General features: G+C 49.0%; 5 protein-coding genes across 7 annotated transcripts; 2 read left to right on the top strand and 3 right to left on the bottom strand.

The window, feature by feature from the left end:
* Positions 1-32: 32 nt before the first annotated feature.
* Positions 33-2,649, bottom strand: LOC117838961 (basic transcription factor 3). Of its 2 annotated transcripts, none has more exons than XM_034719180.2 (6): positions 2,559-2,649; positions 2,003-2,070; positions 1,259-1,407; positions 1,121-1,177; positions 621-659; positions 33-509 (listed from the first exon to the last, which is right to left on the bottom strand). In XM_034719180.2, exons 2-6 carry the CDS (start codon positions 2,068-2,070, stop codon positions 328-330), a joined length of 495 nt encoding a protein of 164 aa, XP_034575071.1. In that variant the 5' UTR covers positions 2,559-2,649; the 3' UTR covers positions 33-327. The 2 variants fall into 2 exon arrangements, with proteins under 2 accessions (XP_034575071.1, XP_034575068.1); XM_034719177.2 differs by lacking the exon at positions 2,559-2,649 and adding an exon at positions 2,396-2,532.
* Positions 2,650-2,895: 246 nt separating this feature from the next.
* Positions 2,896-6,132, bottom strand: LOC117838959 (uncharacterized). The gene is made up of 8 exons (XM_034719173.2): positions 5,048-6,132; positions 4,814-4,913; positions 4,634-4,705; positions 4,161-4,215; positions 3,777-3,865; positions 3,438-3,502; positions 3,257-3,350; positions 2,896-3,153 (listed from the first exon to the last, which is right to left on the bottom strand). The coding sequence occupies exons 1-8, from the start codon at positions 5,809-5,811 to the stop codon at positions 3,070-3,072; spliced, it is 1,323 nt and encodes a 440-aa protein (XP_034575064.1). The 5' UTR covers positions 5,812-6,132; the 3' UTR covers positions 2,896-3,069.
* A 204-nt stretch (positions 6,133-6,336) lies between these two features.
* On the bottom strand, positions 6,337-8,935 carry LOC117838960 (protein IN CHLOROPLAST ATPASE BIOGENESIS, chloroplastic). Of its 2 annotated transcripts, none has more exons than XM_034719175.2 (11): positions 8,738-8,935; positions 8,312-8,395; positions 8,085-8,159; positions 7,967-8,009; positions 7,855-7,880; positions 7,563-7,639; positions 7,430-7,492; positions 7,259-7,350; positions 6,919-7,000; positions 6,680-6,790; positions 6,337-6,598 (listed from the first exon to the last, which is right to left on the bottom strand). In XM_034719175.2, exons 1-11 carry the CDS (start codon positions 8,865-8,867, stop codon positions 6,458-6,460), a joined length of 924 nt encoding a protein of 307 aa, XP_034575066.1. In that variant the 5' UTR covers positions 8,868-8,935; the 3' UTR covers positions 6,337-6,457. The 2 variants fall into 2 exon arrangements, with proteins under 2 accessions (XP_034575066.1, XP_034575065.1); XM_034719174.2 differs by having other exon boundaries at positions 7,563-7,724; positions 7,823-7,880; positions 8,738-8,931.
* A 152-nt stretch (positions 8,936-9,087) lies between these two features.
* LOC117838958 (protein WEAK CHLOROPLAST MOVEMENT UNDER BLUE LIGHT-like 1) lies at positions 9,088-12,180 on the top strand. The gene is made up of 3 exons (XM_034719172.2): positions 9,088-9,319; positions 9,759-10,038; positions 10,147-12,180. The coding sequence occupies exons 2-3, from the start codon at positions 9,793-9,795 to the stop codon at positions 11,941-11,943; spliced, it is 2,043 nt and encodes a 680-aa protein (XP_034575063.1). The 5' UTR covers positions 9,088-9,319; positions 9,759-9,792; the 3' UTR covers positions 11,944-12,180.
* A 9,861-nt stretch (positions 12,181-22,041) lies between these two features.
* Positions 22,042-22,835, top strand: LOC117839888 (uncharacterized). Its single transcript, XM_034720320.2, has one exon. It carries the CDS (start codon positions 22,122-22,124, stop codon positions 22,638-22,640), a length of 519 nt encoding a protein of 172 aa, XP_034576211.1. The 5' UTR covers positions 22,042-22,121; the 3' UTR covers positions 22,641-22,835.
* Positions 22,836-23,085: the final 250 nt, after the last annotated feature.

The following is a 23,085-nucleotide window of genomic DNA, read 5'->3' as shown; positions in this document are numbered from 1 at the left end:
CACGTGCTTACTGACCATCGAGAACATTGAAATACTCAAGAGTTGAGAGCTCTCATCCATCATCACCACCCACCATTTGCAGTTTAAGCCTCCACTAAATTACAGCTCTACACATTTCTCGATATCAAAAAATTACTTGCGAACGTGAAACACACACTTGTTGCAAAACTCAATTTGACTGGGATTCGACCAAATCCTTGTAAAACTGAAAACTCATGGAAACGAATGAGGCACGTCAGAGTTCACGGAAGAGCTCGCCTCTCGCATGGTAGATGGCAACACTGAACCAACGACCCTTCACAGCAACGGATCAGATGTGCAATAAAATTACGATTCTTTCTTCTCTTCCGGCTCTGCTTCCTTCTCCGCGGCCTCTTCAAATGTCTCTCCCGGGACAAGCTCAGGGACATCATCATCATCCTGTGCAGCTGCACTAGCACCACCCTCAGCACCAGGTACCTTCTGGAACTGCTCAGCAAGCCTCCGAAGGTTTTCCAGGTTATCAGGGCCTGAAAAGGAGGAAGCCAAAGTTACCCAAGCAATAACAATGAGTTGTTTCACAACAAGCAGGGGAAATTAATCAAAGTGCATTCAATGAAACAATGTAAAAAGAGCCATACCCAGTTGGTTGATAATTGTTGGCAGCAGATCTTGTAGACCTGTTCAAGTAAGAAAGCCAATGATGAGATCAGTCACCACAATGAAGAATTATAATGCAGCAATGAATATGGCGTATGGATCAGTTTGCATTTAACATTAAGAAAGGTTGCTTTTACTGCAGTTCTTTTTACTATATAATTCTATAGTGCAAGGATCATGGAAAATATAAGGAACTACACTCGTTACATTTTGTGAACAAGGCAATTAAAATTTAGGCCATTAGTAAATTATTGCAATCCTAGCTTTTACAGCATATCAAGAAAAATATTAAGATACTATTAATACATACAACTTGCCTATTAATGAACCATGGACATGAGAACCAAGACAGTAATATATAGTCAAGCAGCAAACCATGTCTTAGGGACGAGCAGCTATGTATTTGTGCGACTGTATAAACAAAACTACAGAAGGATACTTAAACAACGATCAGGCATGCACAGGTTCCATATCCACTCACTTTTCGTCTGTGGTACACCACTGACTACCCACGTATTTGCAGGAATGGATGCTTGCACTGCAGCAAACAGAAAGATCAACAACGTTAGACAAGTCAATGATCTGTAGAAGTTAATGCATCAGAATGGCAAGATTTCACCTTTGGGGTTCTGAAATTGGATAACAACATCATCCTTGAAAATGTTAACCTCCTCAATGCCAGGAATAGTGTTCACTCCGATTCTTTTCAAAGTACTTTGGAGCCTCTTGTCATCTGTGGTTGTGGTCTTGTGAACTGCCTTCTTCTTCCTGCCAACAAATTTAACTCATGTACTATTAGTATTGAACTATGGGTCCAGAAAAAACTACATCGCCACATTATTATTAGAATGGGGGAAGGATATCCTTTGCAGTATTACAGAGGATATTGGTCAATGAGGCTATGGGCTCAGAAGAAACTCTATCACAATACAAAGCTTAGGTGTTTATGTATCTACAAATATATGTGAAGGACTTCGCAAGGATGTATTTCCACACAAGTTGCCACAAAAAGATAGCATATATATAAATATGGATGCCTATTATGTCAGTTAGCACAACTTGCAGTCTGATAGTGCCTACTTGCCCTTTTGGAGATCGGCTTGATATCAGAAGCACAGTTTAACCATTACTTTTTGGAATTACATGGTACCAAATACTATGTGAATTGTAATGACATGAAGATACTTCTAATAATGAATATATTGGGGAGTCACTACCATGTGACAAATGTAAACGCTCTCATGCATAGGCTTGGGATCAAGCAACGTACACTAGCTACATGAAAGCTTGAAGCAGGATGCTTTCATACTAATAATCACCAAAACTGTAACACATGTGAAGAGGAAGAAGAGGAAGGAAGCACCTGCGCACGCTGCCCTTTCCTCCGGTGCGCACAGCGCCCGCCATCTTCTTGAGCTTATCCACATTCATCTGAAAGAGAAAAGTCACAAAACTGTCACATGAGCCACAGAGGAGGAACAAACAGACAGCACGGACCCGTCAGTTATAACAAGTGAGGATATACAAAGTGAAAAGAGCACGAGGCAGCCGCGCTTCCGCAAATCCAGCGGAATCGTACACCCGAATCCACCAAAACGGCAGGTAGGCAAGTCGTGCTGCTAAATCTAAATCTCACAAGCCCCTTGATGCTTGCTCGAGGGCTAAATCTAGGTCGCAGACGGAATAAAAAACACGCACACAAGCAAGCAGCAACCCAGATTGCGAAGATTGAACGTACAACGAATACAATACCGACCATTCGAGCAATCAATCGACGGTACCGCGCACAGGCAGCGGTCCAACCCTAGTAACAGTAAAGCAAAACGAAACCGGCGACACAGCAAGAGTACAGGCGACGCGGCGGCACTCGGTCATACACGGGAAGAGGAGAGGGGCCCCGCCGCGGCGGTCTCACTCACCTTGGAATGGATAGGCGGCGGCGGGCGGAGTGGGGGAGGAAGAAAGGGGATTAGCAGATAGGACTCGGGAGGCCAACCACTGCGGGGGCTTTTCTCCCCTCCGCGTTAGGGTTTTAACAACCGGCCAATCCTGGCCGTCCGCCCGCCCGCATCCAAATGGACGGACGCCGTCGCTTGCGCACCTGGAGGTCGGGCTCGGGTTCTCGGGCATATGGGCCATGCCCCCCCCTTCTGTACTTTTCTGTTCTCGCTGCAACAAAGCCTGATAATGCCTTGTATCTCAGGACTAACTGAGGGAGTACAAACAAAGTGCATCATACGCTGACGCTCGTACAAATGACAAGCACCATCCCATCAGAAATTCAACAGAGAACAGTTTGAATCACATACAATGTTAGGGTCATGAATCAAAGCGGCGCCAAAATTTGTCCCAGCTAGCAGCGAGAAACAAACGAAAGGTAACAGAACAGCTCGTTGCAACGCAAACACATTTTCCATCTTTCAGAATTCATCACACGGCCGGTGGTGGCTTGTTTCTTCTCCTCTCGCAGGGCAACACTTCGCCTCCCAGCTGTCTTGCAGCCTCTTTGCCGGCCTGAGTTATTTGCCAGATACAAACAGCAAAAGGAGAACATTTAGGACAGCAAAAAAGCCACGGCATTAGACCAGTAACAGAGGCAACAAATGTCAGGAGTTACCGATGAACTGTGACCAGACTGCTGTAGGATTTCCTCTAGGCCTTGCTCATCTATCGGAGGCAGGGGCATGCTGATCCTACAAAATTCGTTCTCTCTGCACAACCAAACCGTACCACTTGTCTTCAGAGAATGTCTATACCCAAACCAGTATATTTCATCAGTCGGTATGTCTTGATTTTACCTCTTTCCTATAGCATCCATGTTAGTTCTCACGAAGTAGAAGTAGTCTGCAGTCTCCTCGCCAAACTGCGGAAACAAAAATGTCAGACCAGTGCAGTTATTGCCTTCAGATAACAAAACTACAGGGAGGTCACTGACATGATGAAACTGAAAACTCTGCAAGTAATATTATCCCCAATAATGTATCATTTGAAGACGCAGGTAATTGAGAATGCAATAAACAAAAGGAAAGCTTGGTAGCAAACCGAACTGTAAGGACTAAATGACCTTGTGGTATGCACATGAAGTGTCCTCGTAAGGCTTAAACATATAAATTAATGTACTGCATTACAAACCGTACCTTTCCTGTCTTTATGTTCTCTTCTATTTGTTGCATAAAAATATAACTATCCCGGAGAAGCTCTCTATTACTCTTGGAATCTAGAGCCTCTGTGACATAATGGAAAACAAAAAAGGTGAATCAGCCATTTACAAAGTTGGAGATAACTAGACTTTAATGAGTCTTATTTGTCCAGACTATAAACCAAAATGCTGTGGCCAATGATTGAATCATTGACAAACTGAATAGCATTATAATTCAGGGGAAAAGGGCACAAATTACTGACTAGAAGACCAATCTTAATCACCAAACCATTAATCCAAAACTTAACGAGTGAGAACAAGAATTCCCGGATATTGAATATGCAAAGTTTGTCAAAAGCATGATGCGGAGAATCATACATACCTTTGGAAAGGGGATACATGTTTTTACTTTTTTTAGCGCCCTTTGTTCGCTGCCCCTGTCCAGTGAGATGATTATTAAGTCAAAAGGAAGAAGAGCGACACTTTCTACAGATTATAACTTAGGAATGAAGGTTAATTATGAAAAGCAGGCAACTATTGAAAAAAGGCCAAACTTCACAGGGTTGCGTTTCCATGCCAGTCGGAAAGATAATTGCAGATATTACTGTGATGGGTCCAATTAATCAGGCCGATAATGGCATTCCTCAACATCAGATAAGCACAAAAGAATGAATTCTGCAAGTATTTATCTACGATATGTTCTTTCACAATAAGATATGATGGTCCTTATTTAATTTGTTATGTGTTACTGGTATAAATTGCACACAAGCTGGATAAACACACAAAAGTTTTGTTGTAACTATCTCGAATAACTATCGATTCTAGCTAGAATGGTATATGTTTTTGCATGCTTACCTTATTAACCTTTACAATCCCAGCAGAATCTTTCTGTACCAACTCTGCTTGCTTAGCAGTTTTCTCCTTGTCCTAGTAGAACACAAAAGAAAACTGGTAGATGATCTTTTATTTAGTTATAAGCAGAAGAAACGGTGCTGTGTGCCCCCAATTCAAGTTGGCACGAATGAAATCAGTTACCTGCAACCACCTGCATCGCAGGGCAACATCCAGTGCAGTCTTCTTGTTCAGATAAGTTGATATGTTGAAACAGCTATGGACACGGTTATGCTTGGCATACCTTGCGAAGAACAAATCAAACAGAGGAACAGTGGGGATTAAATCAATAGACCATTGTAGTAACTCGACTAGCTTGCATTATTGGTATGGGGAAAACAGGAAACGGATTTGACGGAGACGATCACAAGTACGTACCGACGAAGGCCATAGAGCAAGTCTTTGTGCTCCTCCTCGGACCACATTCTGCTCGCGGCTTCGTCCTTGCCGCACTCTTCCGCTATCCGGATCATATCGGCCAACGTCATCGTCACGTCCGCCGTCTCGTCCTCGGGCAACACCGCAGACATCTCGTCGATCCCCGCTTGGTTTGGGCCGGTGGCCGGGGCAGCCGGCGGCGAGTCGCCAGCTCCGACCTGAGTCTGCTCCAGCAACAAGGTGTTGGAGACGGCGGGCGGGGCCATCGGCAGCCAAGAGTCCATTCCCCAGGGGTGGTCAGCGCCCGCCGCTTGGAGCTGGGAGTCGACGGATGCTTGGTTCGCTCCCGATCCCGACGAGCTGCCGTCCAAGTCCAACAACGAGTCGAGGGAGTCGAACTCCAGCAGCGGGTCCTGCGATTCCTCGCCCGCGCCGCCAGCCTGGTCGGAGAGGCCGTCATCGCCGTGAATCGACTGGGGGCCGAACAAGCTCCAGTCCGCAGCTTCGAGCGCCAACGATCCATTGGTCCCCGCGGGCAAGATGTCGTCGCCAAGCATCGATAGGTCTTCAATGTCGTCCAACGACCAGCTTCTGTCGGCGGTGATGATCAGGGGCGGGGAGGCCACCTGGCGCGGGCTGTTGCTCCTCGCCCAGCCGTCGCTGCTCAGCGGCGGCGGCAGGGACGATCCGTCCGCCGCCTCCGGACCGCGCGGTGTCGCCAGCGGGACACTCCAATTCCAATAATCAAATCCGCCTTCCTCCATCGCAGCGGAACGACCTGGCCGGAGCAAGCAAGCAGCACAGAAGGTAGCGGGTAGGGTTTCGCTGGGATGAGATGGCGGCGGCGGCAGCGCTAGGGTTCTGGGAGAATTGTTGGGGCGGGAGAGGTGGACGAGACCGCCATTACCGTGAGCGGTGGCTGCCTCCTCTGTGTCGTAGGAGACGGGGCATCTCGTCCAAGCCCGCGGGATTTATGCTTCGCCTCCTCGGCCGTTGCCGTTGCCCAACGGAACGGACAGCAGCCCGTAACCGAATCCTCCGCGCTTGGGACTTGGCTGACATGTCACCTCTACAGAGTCCGTACTCCGTTAACCGTTACGTTCATTGGCTACCAAGATAATCTCTGGGTGTTATTACAAATTTAATCTCAGTATTCACAGCAATAATCTGGTACACAATAATCCTGAATTAGCATGAAATTTCGAAAGGCAAAATTATGTTGAGAGCTATACAAAAACAAGTGAAAATGTCTATTATGGCGCCGGTCACTAAATGATGACACAAATCCATGAACTAATGCCGTGTTTATTATGGACGGGAAGTTTCTCTCTTATGAATAAATAAAGGAGTCACAGCATGAAAGAGCCAAAATTTCTTCAATCGAGTTGTAAACCGTAGGGAATCTACCATCTATTCCCTATAGGCAATGAACTTTGCAACGTCATCAAGCCCAGCTTCTCTGTAACACTCTGCAATCCGATCCACCACATCATCCCAGTTACCATCCACACATGCTAAATCCATTAGAAAGGCTGCCTCGTCAAGGACCACCTGGGTGCGCAAAACCAGCAAAGATGAACAAGATATCGGCCTCTACAATCACAAGTTAAAAGGGAGAGTATCGTTATGAACCTGTTCTGGAGCTTTTCCTTTCTTCAGATCCTCACGTTTACCCTCCTCGGTTACCTTCTCTCTTATAAACTCGATCTGCTCATCCTCCCACCCAGCTAATTCAGCAGCCTCCTGTCTCATCAAAAAGCTGCATCTGTTAAGTCTTTAGTTTCAAGAAGAATGACCATAGAGCACAGGTGGAATGTTTGTCGGCTGCTAGGCATATAGGCAAAACATGAAAAGGCCAGAAAAAATCATACTTCATAACTGCAGCCTAGTGTCCACCATGGTGACTTCAAAGCCACACGAGCTGAATCTTTGGCTTCAGATGTACGTCCGACTCTTAACAACAAAAAATCAACAAAAAAAATTAGGAATAGAGGATAGCATTAAATTCTACTCAGGCCATTGTGCATGGGGAAATACATTATAGTTAAATATATGGTGCTGCAGTGGCTGCAGATCGCAATGTATAACTGATTTTTTGAGGCCAGACAGTTCAAAATTGTTTGAGAACAAATCCTACATGTGTCCATATTGTGCTTGTCTTGCATTTTGTGATCAAATCAGGAAATTACACTGCTCATGTTACAGTAATACCTTTTTAAAATCTCTGCATTGAACACGAAGGGCCTTCCGAATCCTGGAAATTGATCTCTACTGTAGAATTCTCCAGTTATAAGAGCTGAGACCTGAAGGGAAAAACTGAGCACATTAAAAATCACTATCCAAAGAAGACTGACACATCTCTGGGAAGATCTAAGAGTTTACATTATCTCCCTTTTCTAGATGGCGTAATGTTTTCCTCTCTATAACATCAGGGAAAAGTCCAACCTACAAAAAAGCATCAGTACAAAAGCTGCCTTGTAATTCAGTAATTACGAACTGATATGTATCTCTCAACCTTCTTCAATAAATAGACATCAAGATCTGCCAGCTGTGACTCTTTGAAGTCACCTTTAGTGTAAAGGTTTTCACCAGCTTCGCCCACAGCATCCCATACATCGTCACCAGTATCAGCATTGATGTCAGCCTCAACAAGTATTCTGTGGATATATTGTTTCACCTGATATATATGAGTAAACATGTGATTAGAAATTTATCACATACCATTTCCTTTACACTAAGACAGGACACTAGTAACAAGAAGCAATAGAGACTTACATTCTTAGCCAAAAGCCACAACCCATGCTTACCAACTTCCACCACAGGCATTTCCATCCTGAAGGGCAAGCAAATATATATAATTAGATGCCACTGTCAAAGATACAACAGATAAAATTCACAACATATGGAGTGGCAATGTACCCAGTTGGAGCAGTTGGCCATCTAAGTAGGGATGTCAAGTTACCTGCATTTTAACAGATGACGTCATGTAGAGCCAGAGACTTCAAACGATTCATTCATTCTATTAAGACATCCAAACCTGCTGGACTTTCCGATAATGGAACAACGACCGGAATCAACCCTCTCTTCGCTCCAGGAGAAACAATCTTTTCACCTGTCAAATATATTTTGCACGGTCAAGATCGAGAGGGTCCTAACTTCCAGCAGCTAGATTTTAACAGCATCAATTCAGATATGCACAGAGGATTGGCAACAGAGAAGCAACCATAAAAGAAAGAAATGGCAGTGTGATATTGTGCGTCCTACCTCGTGCCTGAAGCACATTCAAGAGAGAGTTGAGATGCTCTGGGGGATCCGTTGCGGCAATTTCCTTAACAAACGATGCATGATCTGGATTTTGTGAGCAGTAAAATTGTCAGAACCTAAATGCCATTAAGGGAAGGAGTGGATGTGTGGGTACTCCAATTGCACGATTCTAGTGAATTAAATGGACAATGCAAACGAAAAGCATCAGAACGCACAAGACACACAACATGTATGGAGGCAATTTTGCCATCAAGTTACGACGGCATGGGCTCTATTAACAACCGTCAGTGGCCAAGCGCAAACTAATAATAAACAGAAGTAGGATAGAACTTCAAGTGCACTTGGATTCCTACTGAATAAATGCGAGTCGAGGTGAAGTCTGGCAATGAACGAGAACCATGAACATCCTTATGGTTTTGGTCTCACCGTAGGCAGTAACTGCGGCGGCGGGGGAGGCGGCCGAGGAGGCGCAGCGGGCGGCTACCAGCGACGCCCCGACGGCGCGGCGCCCCAGCAGCACGGACGCGAAGGCTGCCCTGCTGACCGGCGGCCTCATCCTATCGGCGCGGCGTCTCGATCCGGTGGACGGTGGTGGCGGGCGGGTGGGCGAGCGGCGACCTCACCTGACTGAGCCGTGGCCTGTGGACTCCGCAGCGACACGGGTGGGTGGTGACGGCAGCGCACTACTCGCCCTCTGTGGGCCGCCCAGTGGGCTATAGATGGCCCAGAAGGGAGGGATTCGGCCCGAGAGAGATCCAGGCACGGTGATTCTATCTGATCCGACGGCTGGGGTTGCAGCAGCAATCCACGCGTCGTACGCGGGAGGCTCCGCGGCTGGCGCGCGAGCTTCTCTCCCCACCACATTCTCCCTCGTCCTCCCTCCTCAACGGCCAAACCAGAAAGGATTGCGCCCAATCTGTCTCCCTCTCTCTCCTCTCCTTTCTCATCGACGGACTTCCAGCGAGGAACCCAGCAAGGAGACGACGGCGAATACAAGGGGACATCCAGGTATGTTTCGCTGCCTGTAGATTGCCTCTCCATCGGTGCATTCCTCCTTCTGTTCCATCCGGACGCCGAATCGTCTTCTTGAATTTGGAACAACGAGCCTGAATTGATTGATAGGACACTCGGCCATGCCTGGGAACCATGAGGTTCGTAGCAACCATGCGTGAGCATGAGCGGTCATGTTTGCGTATGTGGGAATACGAATTTCAGTTCCTCCAAAATTGGCTTTACTGTCTTGTTACAGCAGTCAGTTGCAGGGGACGCAATGCCCTGGGCGTTGTAAACTAACTCTGTTTGATGATTGGAGATAATTTAGGCATATTTTTGAAACGAATGCAATTACGTCATCGTTGTTTTCATAACTAATTTGCATAGTTTACTACTCGGCGGCAAGTGGATTAATGCCATGATTATTCTTATTTCTGTTTGATGCTCTGGTCAGACATTTCTTCTACATCATACACCTATGCTGCGGGATGGAGGAAGCTAACCTTCAAGGGAGCAGCCAGCCCTCCATCGCGCCCGCGTCCTACCAAGACGACCAGGCTCGACAACGGATTGATGAGCAAGATGAAACGTCGCAAGAGCGGAGCAGCAGCTACAAAGCGTCAGAGATCGCCAACCGCTTCATCGAGGTCATCGATCACGTCGACACCGCGGCACCAATCGATTCGGTCAAAGGCGCCGTCAGCAAATTCGGGGGGATTCTTGATTGGAAAGAGGTAAATTGTGAAACCTGCATTGCTCGTGCAATTTGAATCCTATCTCCTTTTCTTTTCAGAAGATGATTTCTTAGCATGCATTTTCTGGCACATTTCATCATGGCACAGAAGCGCAAGCAAGCCCAGGATGAGTTGGACAAGGTGCAGGAGGAGGTCACCGAGTATCACAAGAGATCAACGGCGGCAGAGGCCGGCAGAGCCCAAGCTCTGCAGGAGCTGGGGAGCACCACGAGAGCGGCCGATAAGCTGAGGCTGAGCCTCAAGAAGGCGCAGATCGAGGATGCCCAGGCGCGCCAGGAATCCGAGCTCGCCGAGGGGCGCCTCCGGGAGCTGCAGCGCAACGCCAGCGAGAGAGCCGCGGCGAAGGCGGAGCTCGACGCCGCCAGGGACCGCCGTTCGGCCGCGCTCGCGGACCTGCAGGCGGCGCGAGCGGAGGTCGGTTCGCTGGAGAAGGTGCGCGCCGCAGCCGCGGCCGAGGCGGACACCGCGACGGCACGAGCGCGGGAGGCCGCCGCGGAGTCACGGGAGTCTGGGAAGGCCGTCGAGGACCTCGCCGCCGAGCTCATCGAACTGAAGGCGGAGCTGGAGTCTTCGCACGCTGCTCATGTCGATGCGGAGGAGAAGAGGCTTAGGCTGGCGTTGGCGTTGGAACAAGACAAGTCGCAATGGCAGATCGAGCTGGAGGATGCCCAGCAGGAGGCCAAGAGGCTACGAGATGAGCTCATGGCGGCCTGTGATGTCGAGATGAAGGCGGAGGCGGCTTCCGAACTCCTGGCGAACCTAAAAGCCGAGCTGTTCGCTTGCGCCGTCGAATGGACTCTGGGCGAGGACGAGAAGCCGACGGTGAGCTCCCAGGCGATGCTGGAGAAGGTCAAGAAGGAGCTCGAGGACGTGAAGGCGAGCGTCGAGAGGGCCAAGGACGAGGCCAAGTGCCTGCGCGTCGCCGCCGCCTCGATGCGCGATGACCTGGACAAGGAGAAGGCGGAGCTCGCCGCGCTGCGGCGGAGGGAAGGGCTCTCGTCGGCGTCCATCCCTTACCTCAAGGAGGAGTTGAGCCGGGTGACCTCCGAGCTCGCCGTGGCGGAGGCCGCAGCGAAGGCGGACAATGGCGAGAGCAGGATGGCCGAAGAGGTCGGCGAGGCGCGGCGAGAAGCGGAGGAAGCGAAGGCGAAGGCCCGGTCGGCTCGCGAGGAGGTTGCGAAGGCCAGGGAAGAGGCCGGTGTGGCCAAGGCCGCCGTCGCCACCGTGGAGGCGCGGCTGGAGGCGGTGGCACGGGAGATACTCGCCGCGACCACGTCAGAGGAGATCGCCACGGCTTCGGCAGGCGCGCTGCTGCAAGCAGAAAGCAAGCCGTCGAAGAGGTCACAGAGCAAGCCCATCGTCGAAGGGGGCGTGACACTAACGGTGGAGGAGTATGACGAGCTGAGCCGGAGAGCGCGGGAGATGGAGGAGATCGCCGGCAAGCGGGTGATGGAGGCGGTGAAGCTGATAAAGGAGGCCAAGGACGCGGAGGTGCGCAGCCTGGAGAAGCTCGCAAAGCAGGACAGGCAGACCGAGCAGAGGCGGCAGGCCCTGGAGGCGGCGACGCTCGAGGCCGAGGAGGCGGAGTTCGAGAAGCTGTCGGCGGAGCGGGAGCTCAGGCAGTGGCGCGCCGAGCACGATCCGCAGTGGCCCCGGACGGGGCTCGCCGAGATCTCCTTACTCGACGACCCGGACGCCGGCGACAGGCTCGGGAACCCTCACATACTCAGCCCGAGAGGAAGATACGTGCCGAGGACCGAGTTGATGGGATCGACAGCGGAGGCGGAGGCGGAGGCGGAGGCGGAGGCGAGGCAGAGGAAGACGACGTTCTTCCCGCGGATGGTCATGTTCTTGGCGCGAAAGAGAGCTCAGTCTTGGAAGTGATCTTTAACCGTGATCTGCTCTGTCCCTTTTGGCTTGCTCGGAGTAGGAGCTGATCAAATCTGATGTGATTATGCAATTGTGTAAATGTGTATCAGTCACACAGGCATATCATAGTTCTTGACTCGGAGTTGTGACTCTTACTTAGGGACGAGAATTACCATGATAACCTGCATTAACATAGAAAAAATTAGGAAAAAAAAGATTCATACACATAATGAAATTTGGTTATTATAATGATGCTCGGGTTCTTCCCCACTCACCACTCACTGTTATAGTGTTGAGCCTCTTATATGCCTCTTTTGTAGTGTGAGTTCAGATCAGTTTGGTAGGATTCCAAGGAGCCACATTTTTTTACTCCGGCTTCTCCATATAAAACGGCTCTAGCTTCTCTAGTGCTCTAGGGCTGGAGTCATTTTTAACCAAATTGTTTGGTAGAGCTTCATCTAGAGCTGCAGGAGAAACCAGAGCTGGAGCTCTGCCAAACTGACCCTTCCTTTTGACAATGAAATTCTGTTCATCAGCTGCCCTCCCCTCCCCCCGCTTTTTTTTAAAAAACATAGAAAAAGTTAGGGAAAAAGATTCGTACGCATAATGTTTCGTAAACTCAAAGTTTGCAAAATATTGATTAGACATGTACAATTTTTCCTCCTCGTGGTTCCATCTCTGTCAAAAGTTCTACACCACAACAATTGTCGCCACTCAGTGGCTACTACTATAGCAACTTGTGTAAACCATCGTACACACTTGTCTTGTGCACATACGTATTTAAAGAAGGTTATATTTATGATTTCGACGATACAACGTTCATTCCATCATGGATTTGATCTATTGCAAAATATCGTAATACATACCGTGTCTGTTTTCTTTATTTGTGTGTGTTTATTTTGTGTGTGTTTATGTAGTGTCTCACTTGTTCATTTTCGACGAATACCGTTTCCTAACTAGCCACTTATTGGTCTGTTCGATGATCTTGCCTCCCACAGTCCAAATGATGGGCATCATTATCAACCTAAATTTACTTCCAAAATGAAGAAAAATCTATGACTGATTCCATATATTTTTTTTTGACTTTTGACCAAATCACCAGTTCAACCCTCTACCACACGTTACGTAATAACCTAAGATCGCAAGGGCCAAACCATAAAAAAACACCGTCCTCCTCCTCCCCCCTTCCCTTCCCCCGTGAAGACGAAGGGCCCGTTTGGTATGGCTTTGGCTCGTGAAAAAACAGCTCTAGATCTGGCTCATCTGGAAAAGCAGCTTTTTCTGACTCTGGCTTATTTTGTAGAAAAACGTTTGGCAAAACGGCTTTCCCCTAGCTTTTTAGAATGTATAGAAGATGTCAATTGTCCATTTTGCCCTTGCATATGTATGTTGTGACTTTTATGTGTTGCTCTATTAATAATGTGATTTTGTTATTTGTTCCAATTTATTTCTTTTATCTTTTTTCCAATCTACTATTTTTCTTTTTTTATTCCTCTTTTTTTTCTCTTACTCTTTTTCTCTCTCCCTATTCTCTTTTCCCTCTCACTTTCCTGCCCACTCTCTCTTCCTTATCCTGCCCACCGCCGCCGCCTCTACCCTGTCGGCCGCCTCCTCGCCCACCGACTCCGCCGACCGCCTACCACCCTCGGCCCACCTGCGCCGCCGCCATCCTCCGCCTTCCCGCGCTCGCGGGCTCCCTCGTCCGCGCCGCTGTCACCCTTCGCCTCCCCTGAGCTTGCGGGCCCCCTCGTCCGCACCACCGTCGCCCTCCGCCTCCCTTGAGCTCGCGAGCCCCCTTGCTCGCACCGCCGTGGACTCCGCCCCCAGCTCCCTGCGCCTGCCGGTGGCCTCGCCCACGCCGTCACCATCACCGTGGCCTCCATCTTATCCTCCCTCCTCCCACCGGCACCCACAGCCCCACCACCGCCGCCTCTGCCTCCGCCTCCCACCTTCCAATCCCGCAAGCCCAGGCAGCTGCGACCTCCACCTCCACCTCCACCTGCGGGGGCCCCGAGGGCAAGGGTGGGAAACGACGGGGAGGAGCTGCGGGGAGCTGGTTTTTTTAGCTTCTCCTTCGTCGAATGGCTCTAGAGAGCGCATTTTGAGGAGCTTCCATCCCGAAGCCATTTTGGTGGTCACCGTTTGGCAGGGCTTTGCCCGAAGCTGCTCGCGGAGTCGCGGCAAAAGCCCTGCCAAAGGGGGGCTAAACCGGTTCGTCGCGGCCCTCCTAGTCGCGTGTGAGCCGAGAGCGTCGTTGTAACACCCGCCATTTTTAGTCATCAAAGTGACTTTGAAGAATCGAAAGCAATTCGAGAAGAAAAGAAAAAGGAATTGACCGAAAATCAAATTCGGGTCAAATTTGGCCGAAATTTGATTTTTGGATTTGAAATTCAGAAAAATTCGGCGAAAATATAGAGTGGAAGTGTAAAGATGATTAGAACTTAAGGGTCAAAAATTTGGAATAATATTTGATCCTAAACACTCAAAGGAAATCAGAGAAGGAAATGAAAAGCAACGTTTACTATTAACCGTCCGAAAACAAGAAATCAGAAAAACAGCTCAGAGTCCATTTTGGAAATTGAGTTCTGACAAATTTCTCAAATAAGTAAATCAGGACAACTATACCAGGTTGAAGTATGAACTTTAGACTCCAAAATTTGGGTGTTGTGGATCAGGAATAACAGAGGGAACCATTTCAAATGGAGGCCTAAAGTTGGCACTTTGTCACAATAAGCGACCTTGCTGGAAATTGGTTAAAATTGATATTGAGTACCTGCCTTTAGAACCAATTTCTGGAGAAATTTCCTTAAAAGTGAGCAGATGTTTTTGGACATTAGTGTAATATGGACTATGTAGAAGGTAAATGAATAGTTGTTGTCCAGAGAAAGTGGAAGGTTTGAATTCAAATTGGAGCCAAAAGTCAGCAATTGAGCGGATTTCGAGCTCCTTGCCGAATTAATTCTAAGTCTGGAAAACGTGATGAGTATCTATTTTTGAAACCGAATTCTGCCCAATTTTTCAAGTAAGTGAGCAAAGGCAACTAGACAGAGGTGAAGTATGATCCTTGGGCATGTTTAATAAGGTGTTGTTGCTCAGAGATATCAAAAGAATCAAATTTAAATCAAAGCTCAAAGTCAGCACTCTAGCTATTTCGGCCAACTCTCGAGCTGCGTAAATTCTAAGTCTGAAAACAATGTTAACTAGCAATGTTTGGAGCAATTTTCAGGACAATCCAGTGCAAAGGCTATATGGTTTCTGGTGCAAAATGGAATCCTTATTAGTTGTAGAACACAAATAGGGAGTAGTTATCCTATATGGAATACAATTGGACTACTGAAATCTGTGCCAAAGAAGGGTAAATAGCCACATTTGCAGACTGTCGAAACTGAATCGACAAGGTTCAGTTACAGGAGGTTCAGGCCGAACTTGGAGCTCCAAAAACTCGGTGTTAGGGTGCTCATCTCGGGTAAAGGCCAATCTATCAATGGAAGTGCTTGGATTACTCTACAAGATTGATTAAAGGATGTTCGAGAGATTGGGTTCGGAATTGCCGATTTTGAGGCGTGAACGTGTCGGTTTGGAGGGAAGGAAAGAGAACAGAAAGATCAGAAACAGAGCAGTGCCGTGCTGCCGCCGGCTCTCGCGCACGACCGGCCAGCACTACGGCCACGTCCGCGCTCGTTCAGGTTGTCGAGGTGGCACGCATGCACGGTGAAAGACCACGATGCTGTTATCCCCGCGCTTATCCTTTTCACCCGGCCGTTTTACGTCGACAGGAGCAGAGCTCGAGCAAGTCAGTGCCGCCGCCGGCCAACACCACGCCACCGTTTCCTTTTGCGCCACCGCCCACCAACAGCCCCTGTAGCCTCACCATGACGCCCTAAGGCTAACCGTCGCCCAGTTTTTCGCCGGCAAGCTACGAATCGCCGCCGTTACTGTCCGCCGGCCGCCGTCATCCAATCCCCAAGGTGAGCTCCTGAATCGGCTTTTCCTTCTCGATTGGCGGGCCTAGGGGTGTCCTGCAAGAGTATAGAAGCTGTAGGGGGAGGCCAGGGACCCGGTTGTGCCGTCGTTTTGTGAGGCCACGGCCGGCCGCCGGCCATGGTGCCGCCGCCCGTGGGGAGCCCGACACAGGCCACCTCCGGGAGTGCCGCCGCCACCTGTGGGGGAGTCTCGGCTTGGAGATGCCCCCAGCCCGGCCGCGCCGCCGGGGAGGCGCCGCCGGCGAGCTTCCGCCCCCTGCGATTTGCGCCTCTGTTTTGGGCGCAAGGAAGAAGAAGACATGCGCCAGAGGATTGGAAGGAGAAAGGGGGGGGTGAAGCAGGCCGGTCCGTGTGCTTGGGCCGTGTTGCCAGTGTGCGGTAGGAGAAGCCCAGGTGGGAGCAAGAGAAAAGGAAGAGAGGGCCAGCGTCGTCTTGGGCCAAGGAAGGGAATCGGCCCAGCTGAGCCCGTGCGGCATAGAAGAAGAAAGGAAGGAAGCAGGCCAGTCAATGTACTTGGGCCGGGAATGCCAAGTCCCGGTGGGAGAGGCCCAGGTGGGAAGGAGAGCAAAAGAAAAGAGGGCAGCCGTCCGTCATGGGCCAAGGGGAGACGCCAGCCCAGCTGGCCCGCAAGCTGTCCAAGAAAAAGAAAGAGGGCCGGCGGGTGGTTGAAAAGAAGGGGATTAGGCTGTCGGCCTGTAAGAAAGGCAGGCCGGCCGCACGGAGGCCCATTTATTTTGGGCGCTCGTTGCGCCGGTTCAAACCAGCCCATGCGCCGGGGGAAAAGGGAACAGAAGATTTGATGGACCGGCTTTTGGGCCCAGTGCGAGTGAGATAAGTTTGGACCAAGGTTGAGAAAAAGGAGAGAAGGGGGAAGTCGGCCCAAAGAGAAGGCTGCCGCAAAAAGGCCACGCGTGGAAGGTTAAAGTTGACGGGCCACTTTTCGGCCCAAGGGAAAAATTCGGCCGTGGGCCCCACTTGTCAGAGAAGAAAAGAAGAAGGAGAATAGGAGACCGGATGGGCCATAGGTGGAAGTGATAGTGGGTAGAAGCAAGTCGGGTGAGAAAAGCTTGGGCCGGGGGTTTTATTTAAACTTTAGGTTTTCTTTTATTAGATAAATAGATTAAATAGGGTTTTCACCATTTAATTCCAGGAAATTTTAGAAGTGCCCAAAATTAGTGAAACCAATTTTATTAGGATTGTTTTATTTTCCTTTATGCATTAAAATTCTTAAACCCTAGGAAAAATAATAAAAATTTTGGTATTTATTTAATGCCTTTTTATCTAAGGTATTTAAATAAATGCTTAAACTTTATTAAATGTATAAAAATTTGAAAAATGCTTTATTATCCACAAATCATTATTAATTCATAGGAATTAGGTTTTTGAGATTAGAAAATTATTATAATGCTTTTAAAAATAAATAAAAAGGTCTAAGGTAGGTTTAGTAAAGGAAATAAAAATGGTGGGCTAATCTTTTCGGGTTTTTGTGTGTTGGCTTGCAACTTTATCATGATAAATTGTATAGTCCTTGTTGGCTTGCAACTTTATCATGAAGGAAAGTTGTATAGTCTTGTATTCAAAAATTTGCATCTCTAACTCTTGCATATACTGAATCGTAGACGGCACAACTCCTGAAGTGGAAGTCATGGATTTCAGCTGGAGATGGACATCATTCGCGAAATATGGAGTGCCTCTTTTAATAAAGAAGTTTTCCGAAGAACTAACCTTGTTGATCCCAGGCAAGCCCCGGTGCATTTATACCTATCTATTTTGGAGTCGTTATTTCATGTGACTAGTTATAGGTTATTTGTTTATTACATGCACTGAGTCTAGGAGTTGGATGAAACCTATTCTTGTGTATGATCATGCCTTGATTTAAGGACATCTTTGCCACTTGTTCAAACCCTAGAAACTACCCAAGTCTAGAATTGCTTACTTGCTTACATGATTGGTTTACCAACCTTAAGGAAAACTCTTAAGTCATACATGTTGCTTATGAAGGATAGTCTGGAATATGAATACGGACAGAAGCTAGAGATGTAGTTCTGTCTGCTAGATTAATCTGGTTAAGGCCCGATTCGTGTCTTAACCGCTGATCAAGTGATAACATCTGATCACTTACTGGGTATGGGACCAGTAAAGCCCAGTAGATTAGTAAATTCTATGATCAGGAATGCTTCGTACCCGCATTTGACGTGCTGGAGATTGGCAGGGGTGTAGCCTGAAACTCACATGGAGATCAGGCCAGACGTGGGGTCCCATGTGGGGGTGCATCCCTGGGTCCGGGTAGTTGTATTCCTAATCATTGACTTTGCTAATCGAGAGGTTGTGAGATACGACCGGAACAGTCGTATAATGCTGGTGATCGGGGTACTCTCCTGCAGGATGTAATTTGATCCGGATCGCCGCAATTCTCGGTTATGAATGCACTTGATCACTGTTGAGCATCGTAGTATCAACTCATGCGATATAAAATCTCCTGTTGTCAAGTAATGTATGACTTAACAGCTGTGGTTGCTTTTACTTCTGCTATCATCTAGAATGGTTAGGTAATGACTTAACTAAAGTAAAAGATAAAACTAAGGCCTCACTCGTAGTAAGCTTTTTCGGCAAAAATTGTGTCAACCAAGCACACCCAAAGGCTGACATGCATTCCAAAGAAAACTATTATATTGGTTAGTCGGGTAAGACTTGCTGAGTACTTCGTACTCAGGGGATCCCTTGTTGTTGTTTTCAGAAAGCCAGCAGGGACTCACCGAAGAGGAAGCCCCGAAGACCTAGGGTATCTTATGAGTCTCATGATACTCTAGAATAAAACTTAATTGTTGTTTTTCTTCCGGACTGGTTTTAAATTCTTAGAACCACGCTGACCTGCATGATTAAGTTGTTTCAAACTATGGTTGTAATATGTCGTACCTCTGATATGTCTTTAAAAATGTAATATTTGTTGATATTATCCCATCGCGGATATTATCCTGATGTATGGCTATGAGACATGTCGTGGATCCTTCGAGGAGTCCTAGGGACACTCGACGGACTACCGAACTTATGCTGTTTTAGGTGCGTTTCGGATAATTGCTGTTCCGACAGCGATTAGGCGCACTTAAACCAGCTTAAGTTGGGCGGTTCCGCCACAGTCGTCGTGTGCGTTGGCCCCGACCCCGGCGAGTTCGCTCTCTCCTCCTCCCCAAACCCCGACCAGAAGCAGCTTCCATGGTGTTCGGCAGATGGAGCCGCAAGCCATCACGGCCCCCTCGCGCACTCACCCTCCTCAAGGCTACTGCTGCCCATGCTCCTCCTCACATTCTCCTCCTCCTCCTCCTCCTCCACGGTGGTAGCGGCGTGCACCGGACTTGAAGGAAAGCAAGATCTCCGAAACCACTGTCGCGAGACTCTTGCACGGGACAGCAATCAGGTTTTTGGGCAGCGTCTACGCGCGACCGCTTGGTGATTTTGCAACATCTACATCAACGCGTTCGACTTCGTTCTGCGTAGGATCTTTGAGTAATTTTCTTGCGCATTACTGTTCTAGTCAGTATGTTGCTTGTTTACATGTGTTATATGCTTGCATCATATTTTTTCAATGTGTTTTTCCTCCAAATAAAATCTGGACTCGTATTTAGGCATATATTTCCTACTGCCATGCGTACGTGTTCTTCCTCCGCTCGCGAGCATGATGGATCTTAGGTCGAAAGGAAAGCGGGATCTGTGTGAAGGCACGTGGCAAGCTCGACACGCACTAGTGGGAGCCCATGTCATGCTTGTCCTTGTCCAGTTGTCCCCCATTGTCCATTTGTCCTCCATGTAGCATCATCCATGGCTAGCCATGGGAATCTATACCTAATATTAAAGAGAGGATGTTTCTTCCAACCGTCATGATTATTTTGCAAAAAAGTCTCTCAACTTTTTCATAATCAACCCGCAATCCTTTGACATATGTCTTGACAATTTTTCAAAAAAATCCCTAAACTTTACTGCAATTGACCCGAGTTCCAACGAAGACGCCTCTTGCTTCCTTCCGGCTTGGTTTTCTTCGCGCATTGAATGAGCGAAAGGAGGGGTGGGAGTTGAAGGACGGGAGCGAGAGGAAGAGGCAGAGGGAGTGGAGTAGGCGGAGCGCGCGGAGGAGTGGAAGTAACGGGCGGTCGGAGAAGGGCGGGAGGCGGGCAGCGTGGAGCAAGGAGAGGATGGGGGGCAGGAGGCGTGCGGCGGCGCGAGAGACGTGGAAGAATGCCGCAACGAAGACGGGGAGCGAGGGCGGCAGCGGAGGGGCGATGTGGAAGAGCGCGTGGTAGAGGGCGAGGACCACGGCGTCGGGTGTGGGCGCGCGAAGGAGGAGGTAGGAGAGCGATCGCGCGGTGAAACGGCGCGGCCGCGGGGTGACGGTGTAGCCGGATTCCGGCAGGGACGACGAGAGTGGGGCCAAGTGGGTGACCGGTATAGTGGTCCACATGGCCGGCGCGGCGCATGCCCCTGAGCATGGTGGCGCTGCCCCTGACGACGACGCGAGTGGGGTGACCCGCCTCTCGCAACAAAGTTGGGTTTTACTGGGCACATTTTCCATGGGCTTGTCACGTCTTGGGCCTAAAAGAAGCCTTCATATTTCCTTCATTGGGCCCAGACTACCAGGCTTATTTGACATTGAAGCCCGTCATGAGTACGAAGGTCGGGATTTCGTCGAGTTTCGATGCCCACATCTTTTTATTTGACTGCGCGCCTGCGCTGGAGCACGGAGATGTTGCGGCGGTCAAGCAGACACGCTCCGCCGCCTCGGTTTTCTCGACCCCTAGGCTTTCCCCACCGGCCCCGGCCCCGAGGATGCCACCTCCGTCGTCCCCATTTGCGTCGTGGCCTCCGGCCTCCACGCGATTCCCTTGTTCATGCCTAGTGGGGCTATAGCTCCGCTGGTGCCGACTCCCCCTATCTTCTGCACCACCAAATCCAAGATCGGCCAGCAGGAGCTACTATCACCGCTCCTGCCACCGATTTACCTGGACCGCTGGTGCTCCCGCTGAAAAACAACTACAGCTATCTCGGAACCACTCGTTATCTATTGCAGAGATATATAGTATCTTTGTTCTAGTTTGTTGGTAGAATGGCGATGCAAGCCATTTAAGACGGTAGATAGTAGACGATGCCTACTTCATGCCAAGCCACCTTAGAGTCATCTGGATTTTTTTTAAACGTACTAAGAACTTATTGTTGTTGTATTATTGTAAACTTATGATCTAATTATTTTCTTATCTATGAACAAATTAAGAGATTATAGAGTTAACTATTGTACAAGATAACTTTGTAGATATACATTTTGTATATTAAGTCGTCTAAACATTAACATGTCAAAATGCTTGAAATTAACTAATATACATAATTTAAATCCCTATATGTGTCATCTTAGTGTATCCTTTATTGACCCATCAACACTACAATTTGGAGTGGATTATATAAGGGAAGTGGATGAAACAAGAAAAAGAAGAGAACACACTCCTGCTCATGGCGGCCAGAGGCACTTTGCCCTAGCGCTCGAAGCGGGAATGATCCTAGGCACAGGGAGCATGAGCGCTTGCCTGGGCGACAGCGAGGACTGCAAGATGCGCAATGCCTGGGCGACGGCGAGGATGGAGCAAGATGCTGGTAGCGCCGATGGATGAAGAGATAGCGACTGGCTGGATGACGATGAGTATGGGGGAAATCGAATGAATGGATAGAGCGGAGGTTAAGTCGTGATTTTTTTTTATTTCCATATGTGAATCCCACGTAATAAACAGATAGCATCCAACCACACACAAATATCTTCTACTACTATACTTGCAAAGAGAGGACTATTAGGGACAACGCATCAACATATTGTGAAGTGAAGACAACATAGTAAAAATAAGTGAATAATAATATGAGAGCAAGTAACGACTCGTAGCAACACACGGCCATTTCTGCTGTGAAAGAAAAGAAAGCATCGCGTCGGCGCGCCAAACGGTGCCGTGGGCTGAGCCCACGGAACGCTACAGGCTCAGCCCGGTGCAACTCTTTCTCAACACGGCCCGTTCGTCGTACCATCACCGATTCCGGCCCTCTTGGGCCCATCTCTGAAGACTCGGATAAAAACAGCAAGTCAAAGGTCTGCAACTTCCCCCACCTTTATAATTTACCCTTTCCCCAACGAACACGACACCCCCTCCGATTCCCCCCCAATTCCGCCGCGTCATCGCCGCCATGGCCGCCGACGGCAAGCTCCTCCTCATCGCCGCCGTCGCCGCGGTGTCCCTCATCGCCGCCTCCCCCGGCGCCGACGCGCGCCCGTGCGGCCACGCGCAGACGCTCCTCATCTCCTTCTCCTCCGTCTCCAGGCCCAACCCGGACCCCACCAACCCCGCGCCCCTCACCACCACCGTCGTCACCGTCCTCCGCGTCCGCCGCCTCGGCCCGCACCAGATCCGCCGCGCCGAGGCCCTCCCCGCCGCCTCCGAGGCGGAAGTCGCCGCCTCGTCCGTGCAGGAGCGCGCCAAGGACATCCTCGTCGTCGTCTCCGGTCTCCTCTTCGGATTCGGCTGCGGCGCCCTCACCGCCGCGACCATGTACCTCGTGTGGTCGCTCATCGCCTCCACCTGCGCGTCCGGCTACGACGACGTCTACAGCGACGACGAGGACCAACTCTCCGACTCTGAGAGCCCCAAGAAGGCCGGCTACGTCATCATCCACGACGCCGAGGAGTACGGCACCGGTAAGAACTAGGATTGGGGATCCGTCTTCGGTCGTCCCGAGGGCAAGCAAAGCATTCACAATAATATTGCATGATTTCTTGGAATTGTGCAGTATAAACTGTATGCACCTATATATGTCGCGTCTGTCTGATTCTGTCTATGTATGTCGTTTGGGGAAAGGAAATTGAACTTATGAATGAATACGCTCTTGATGTGTTCTTACTTAGTCAAACTGAAATGATCTTACTTTGTTATTGCAAGCAAAACATGAATCTTGTTGACTGCCACGGTCAAGCAAAATTTGGTGTTCTTTCTACAAGTCATGCTGCCACGTGTGGTTGCCACTTGCTAGTGCAATTGTAAATTAGAAACGTGTAGTATTTCCTCCCCTGATGGAGTTTTATTTGTTTGATAGTCTGGTGCAGAGTACATTGCTCCAAAACAATCTGATTGTTCCTCCAAACAGTGACATAATG

The sequence above is a fragment of the Setaria viridis genome, chromosome 9 (assembly GCF_005286985.2).
Source record: "Setaria viridis chromosome 9, Setaria_viridis_v4.0, whole genome shotgun sequence".
Lineage (NCBI taxonomy): Eukaryota > Viridiplantae > Streptophyta > Magnoliopsida > Poales > Poaceae > Setaria > Setaria viridis.
The sequence above is the reverse complement of the archived record's forward strand: the minus strand, read 5'-3'. Positions and strand labels throughout refer to the sequence as shown.

Excerpts from the sequence above, each read along its gene's own strand:
- LOC117838961 (XM_034719177.2), bottom strand. Across the intron at positions 1,408-2,002 it reads GGAAAGGGCAGCGTGCGCAG|GAAGAAGAAGGCAGTTCACA; the intron begins GTGCTTCCTTCC and ends ATTTGTTGGCAG. Across the intron at positions 660-1,120 it reads TGGTGTACCACAGACGAAAA|GTCTACAAGATCTGCTGCCA; the intron begins GTGAGTGGATAT and ends TTACTTGAACAG.
- LOC117838959 (XM_034719173.2), bottom strand. The coding sequence starts at position 5,811 with ATGGAGGAAGGCGGATTTGATTATTGGAATTGGAGTGTCCCGCTGGCG. Across the intron at positions 4,216-4,633 it reads GGATTGTAAAGGTTAATAAG|GGGCAGCGAACAAAGGGCGC; the intron begins GTAAGCATGCAA and ends CTCACTGGACAG. Across the intron at positions 3,154-3,256 it reads AGTCTGGTCACAGTTCATCG|GCCGGCAAAGAGGCTGCAAG; the intron begins GTAACTCCTGAC and ends CAAATAACTCAG.
- LOC117838960 (XM_034719174.2), bottom strand. The coding sequence starts at position 8,867 with ATGAGGCCGCCGGTCAGCAGGGCAGCCTTCGCGTCCGTGCTGCTGGGG. Across the intron at positions 8,396-8,737 it reads CGCCGCAGTTACTGCCTACG|ATCATGCATCGTTTGTTAAG; the intron begins GTGAGACCAAAA and ends CACAAAATCCAG. Across the intron at positions 7,725-7,822 it reads TGTGGCTTTTGGCTAAGAAT|GTGAAACAATATATCCACAG; the intron begins GTAAGTCTCTAT and ends CATATATATCAG.
- LOC117838958 (XM_034719172.2), top strand. The coding sequence starts at position 9,793 with ATGGAGGAAGCTAACCTTCAAGGGAGCAGCCAGCCCTCCATCGCGCCC. Across the intron at positions 10,039-10,146 it reads GGATTCTTGATTGGAAAGAG|AAGCGCAAGCAAGCCCAGGA; the intron begins GTAAATTGTGAA and ends ATCATGGCACAG.
- LOC117839888 (XM_034720320.2), top strand. The coding sequence starts at position 22,122 with ATGGCCGCCGACGGCAAGCTCCTCCTCATCGCCGCCGTCGCCGCGGTG.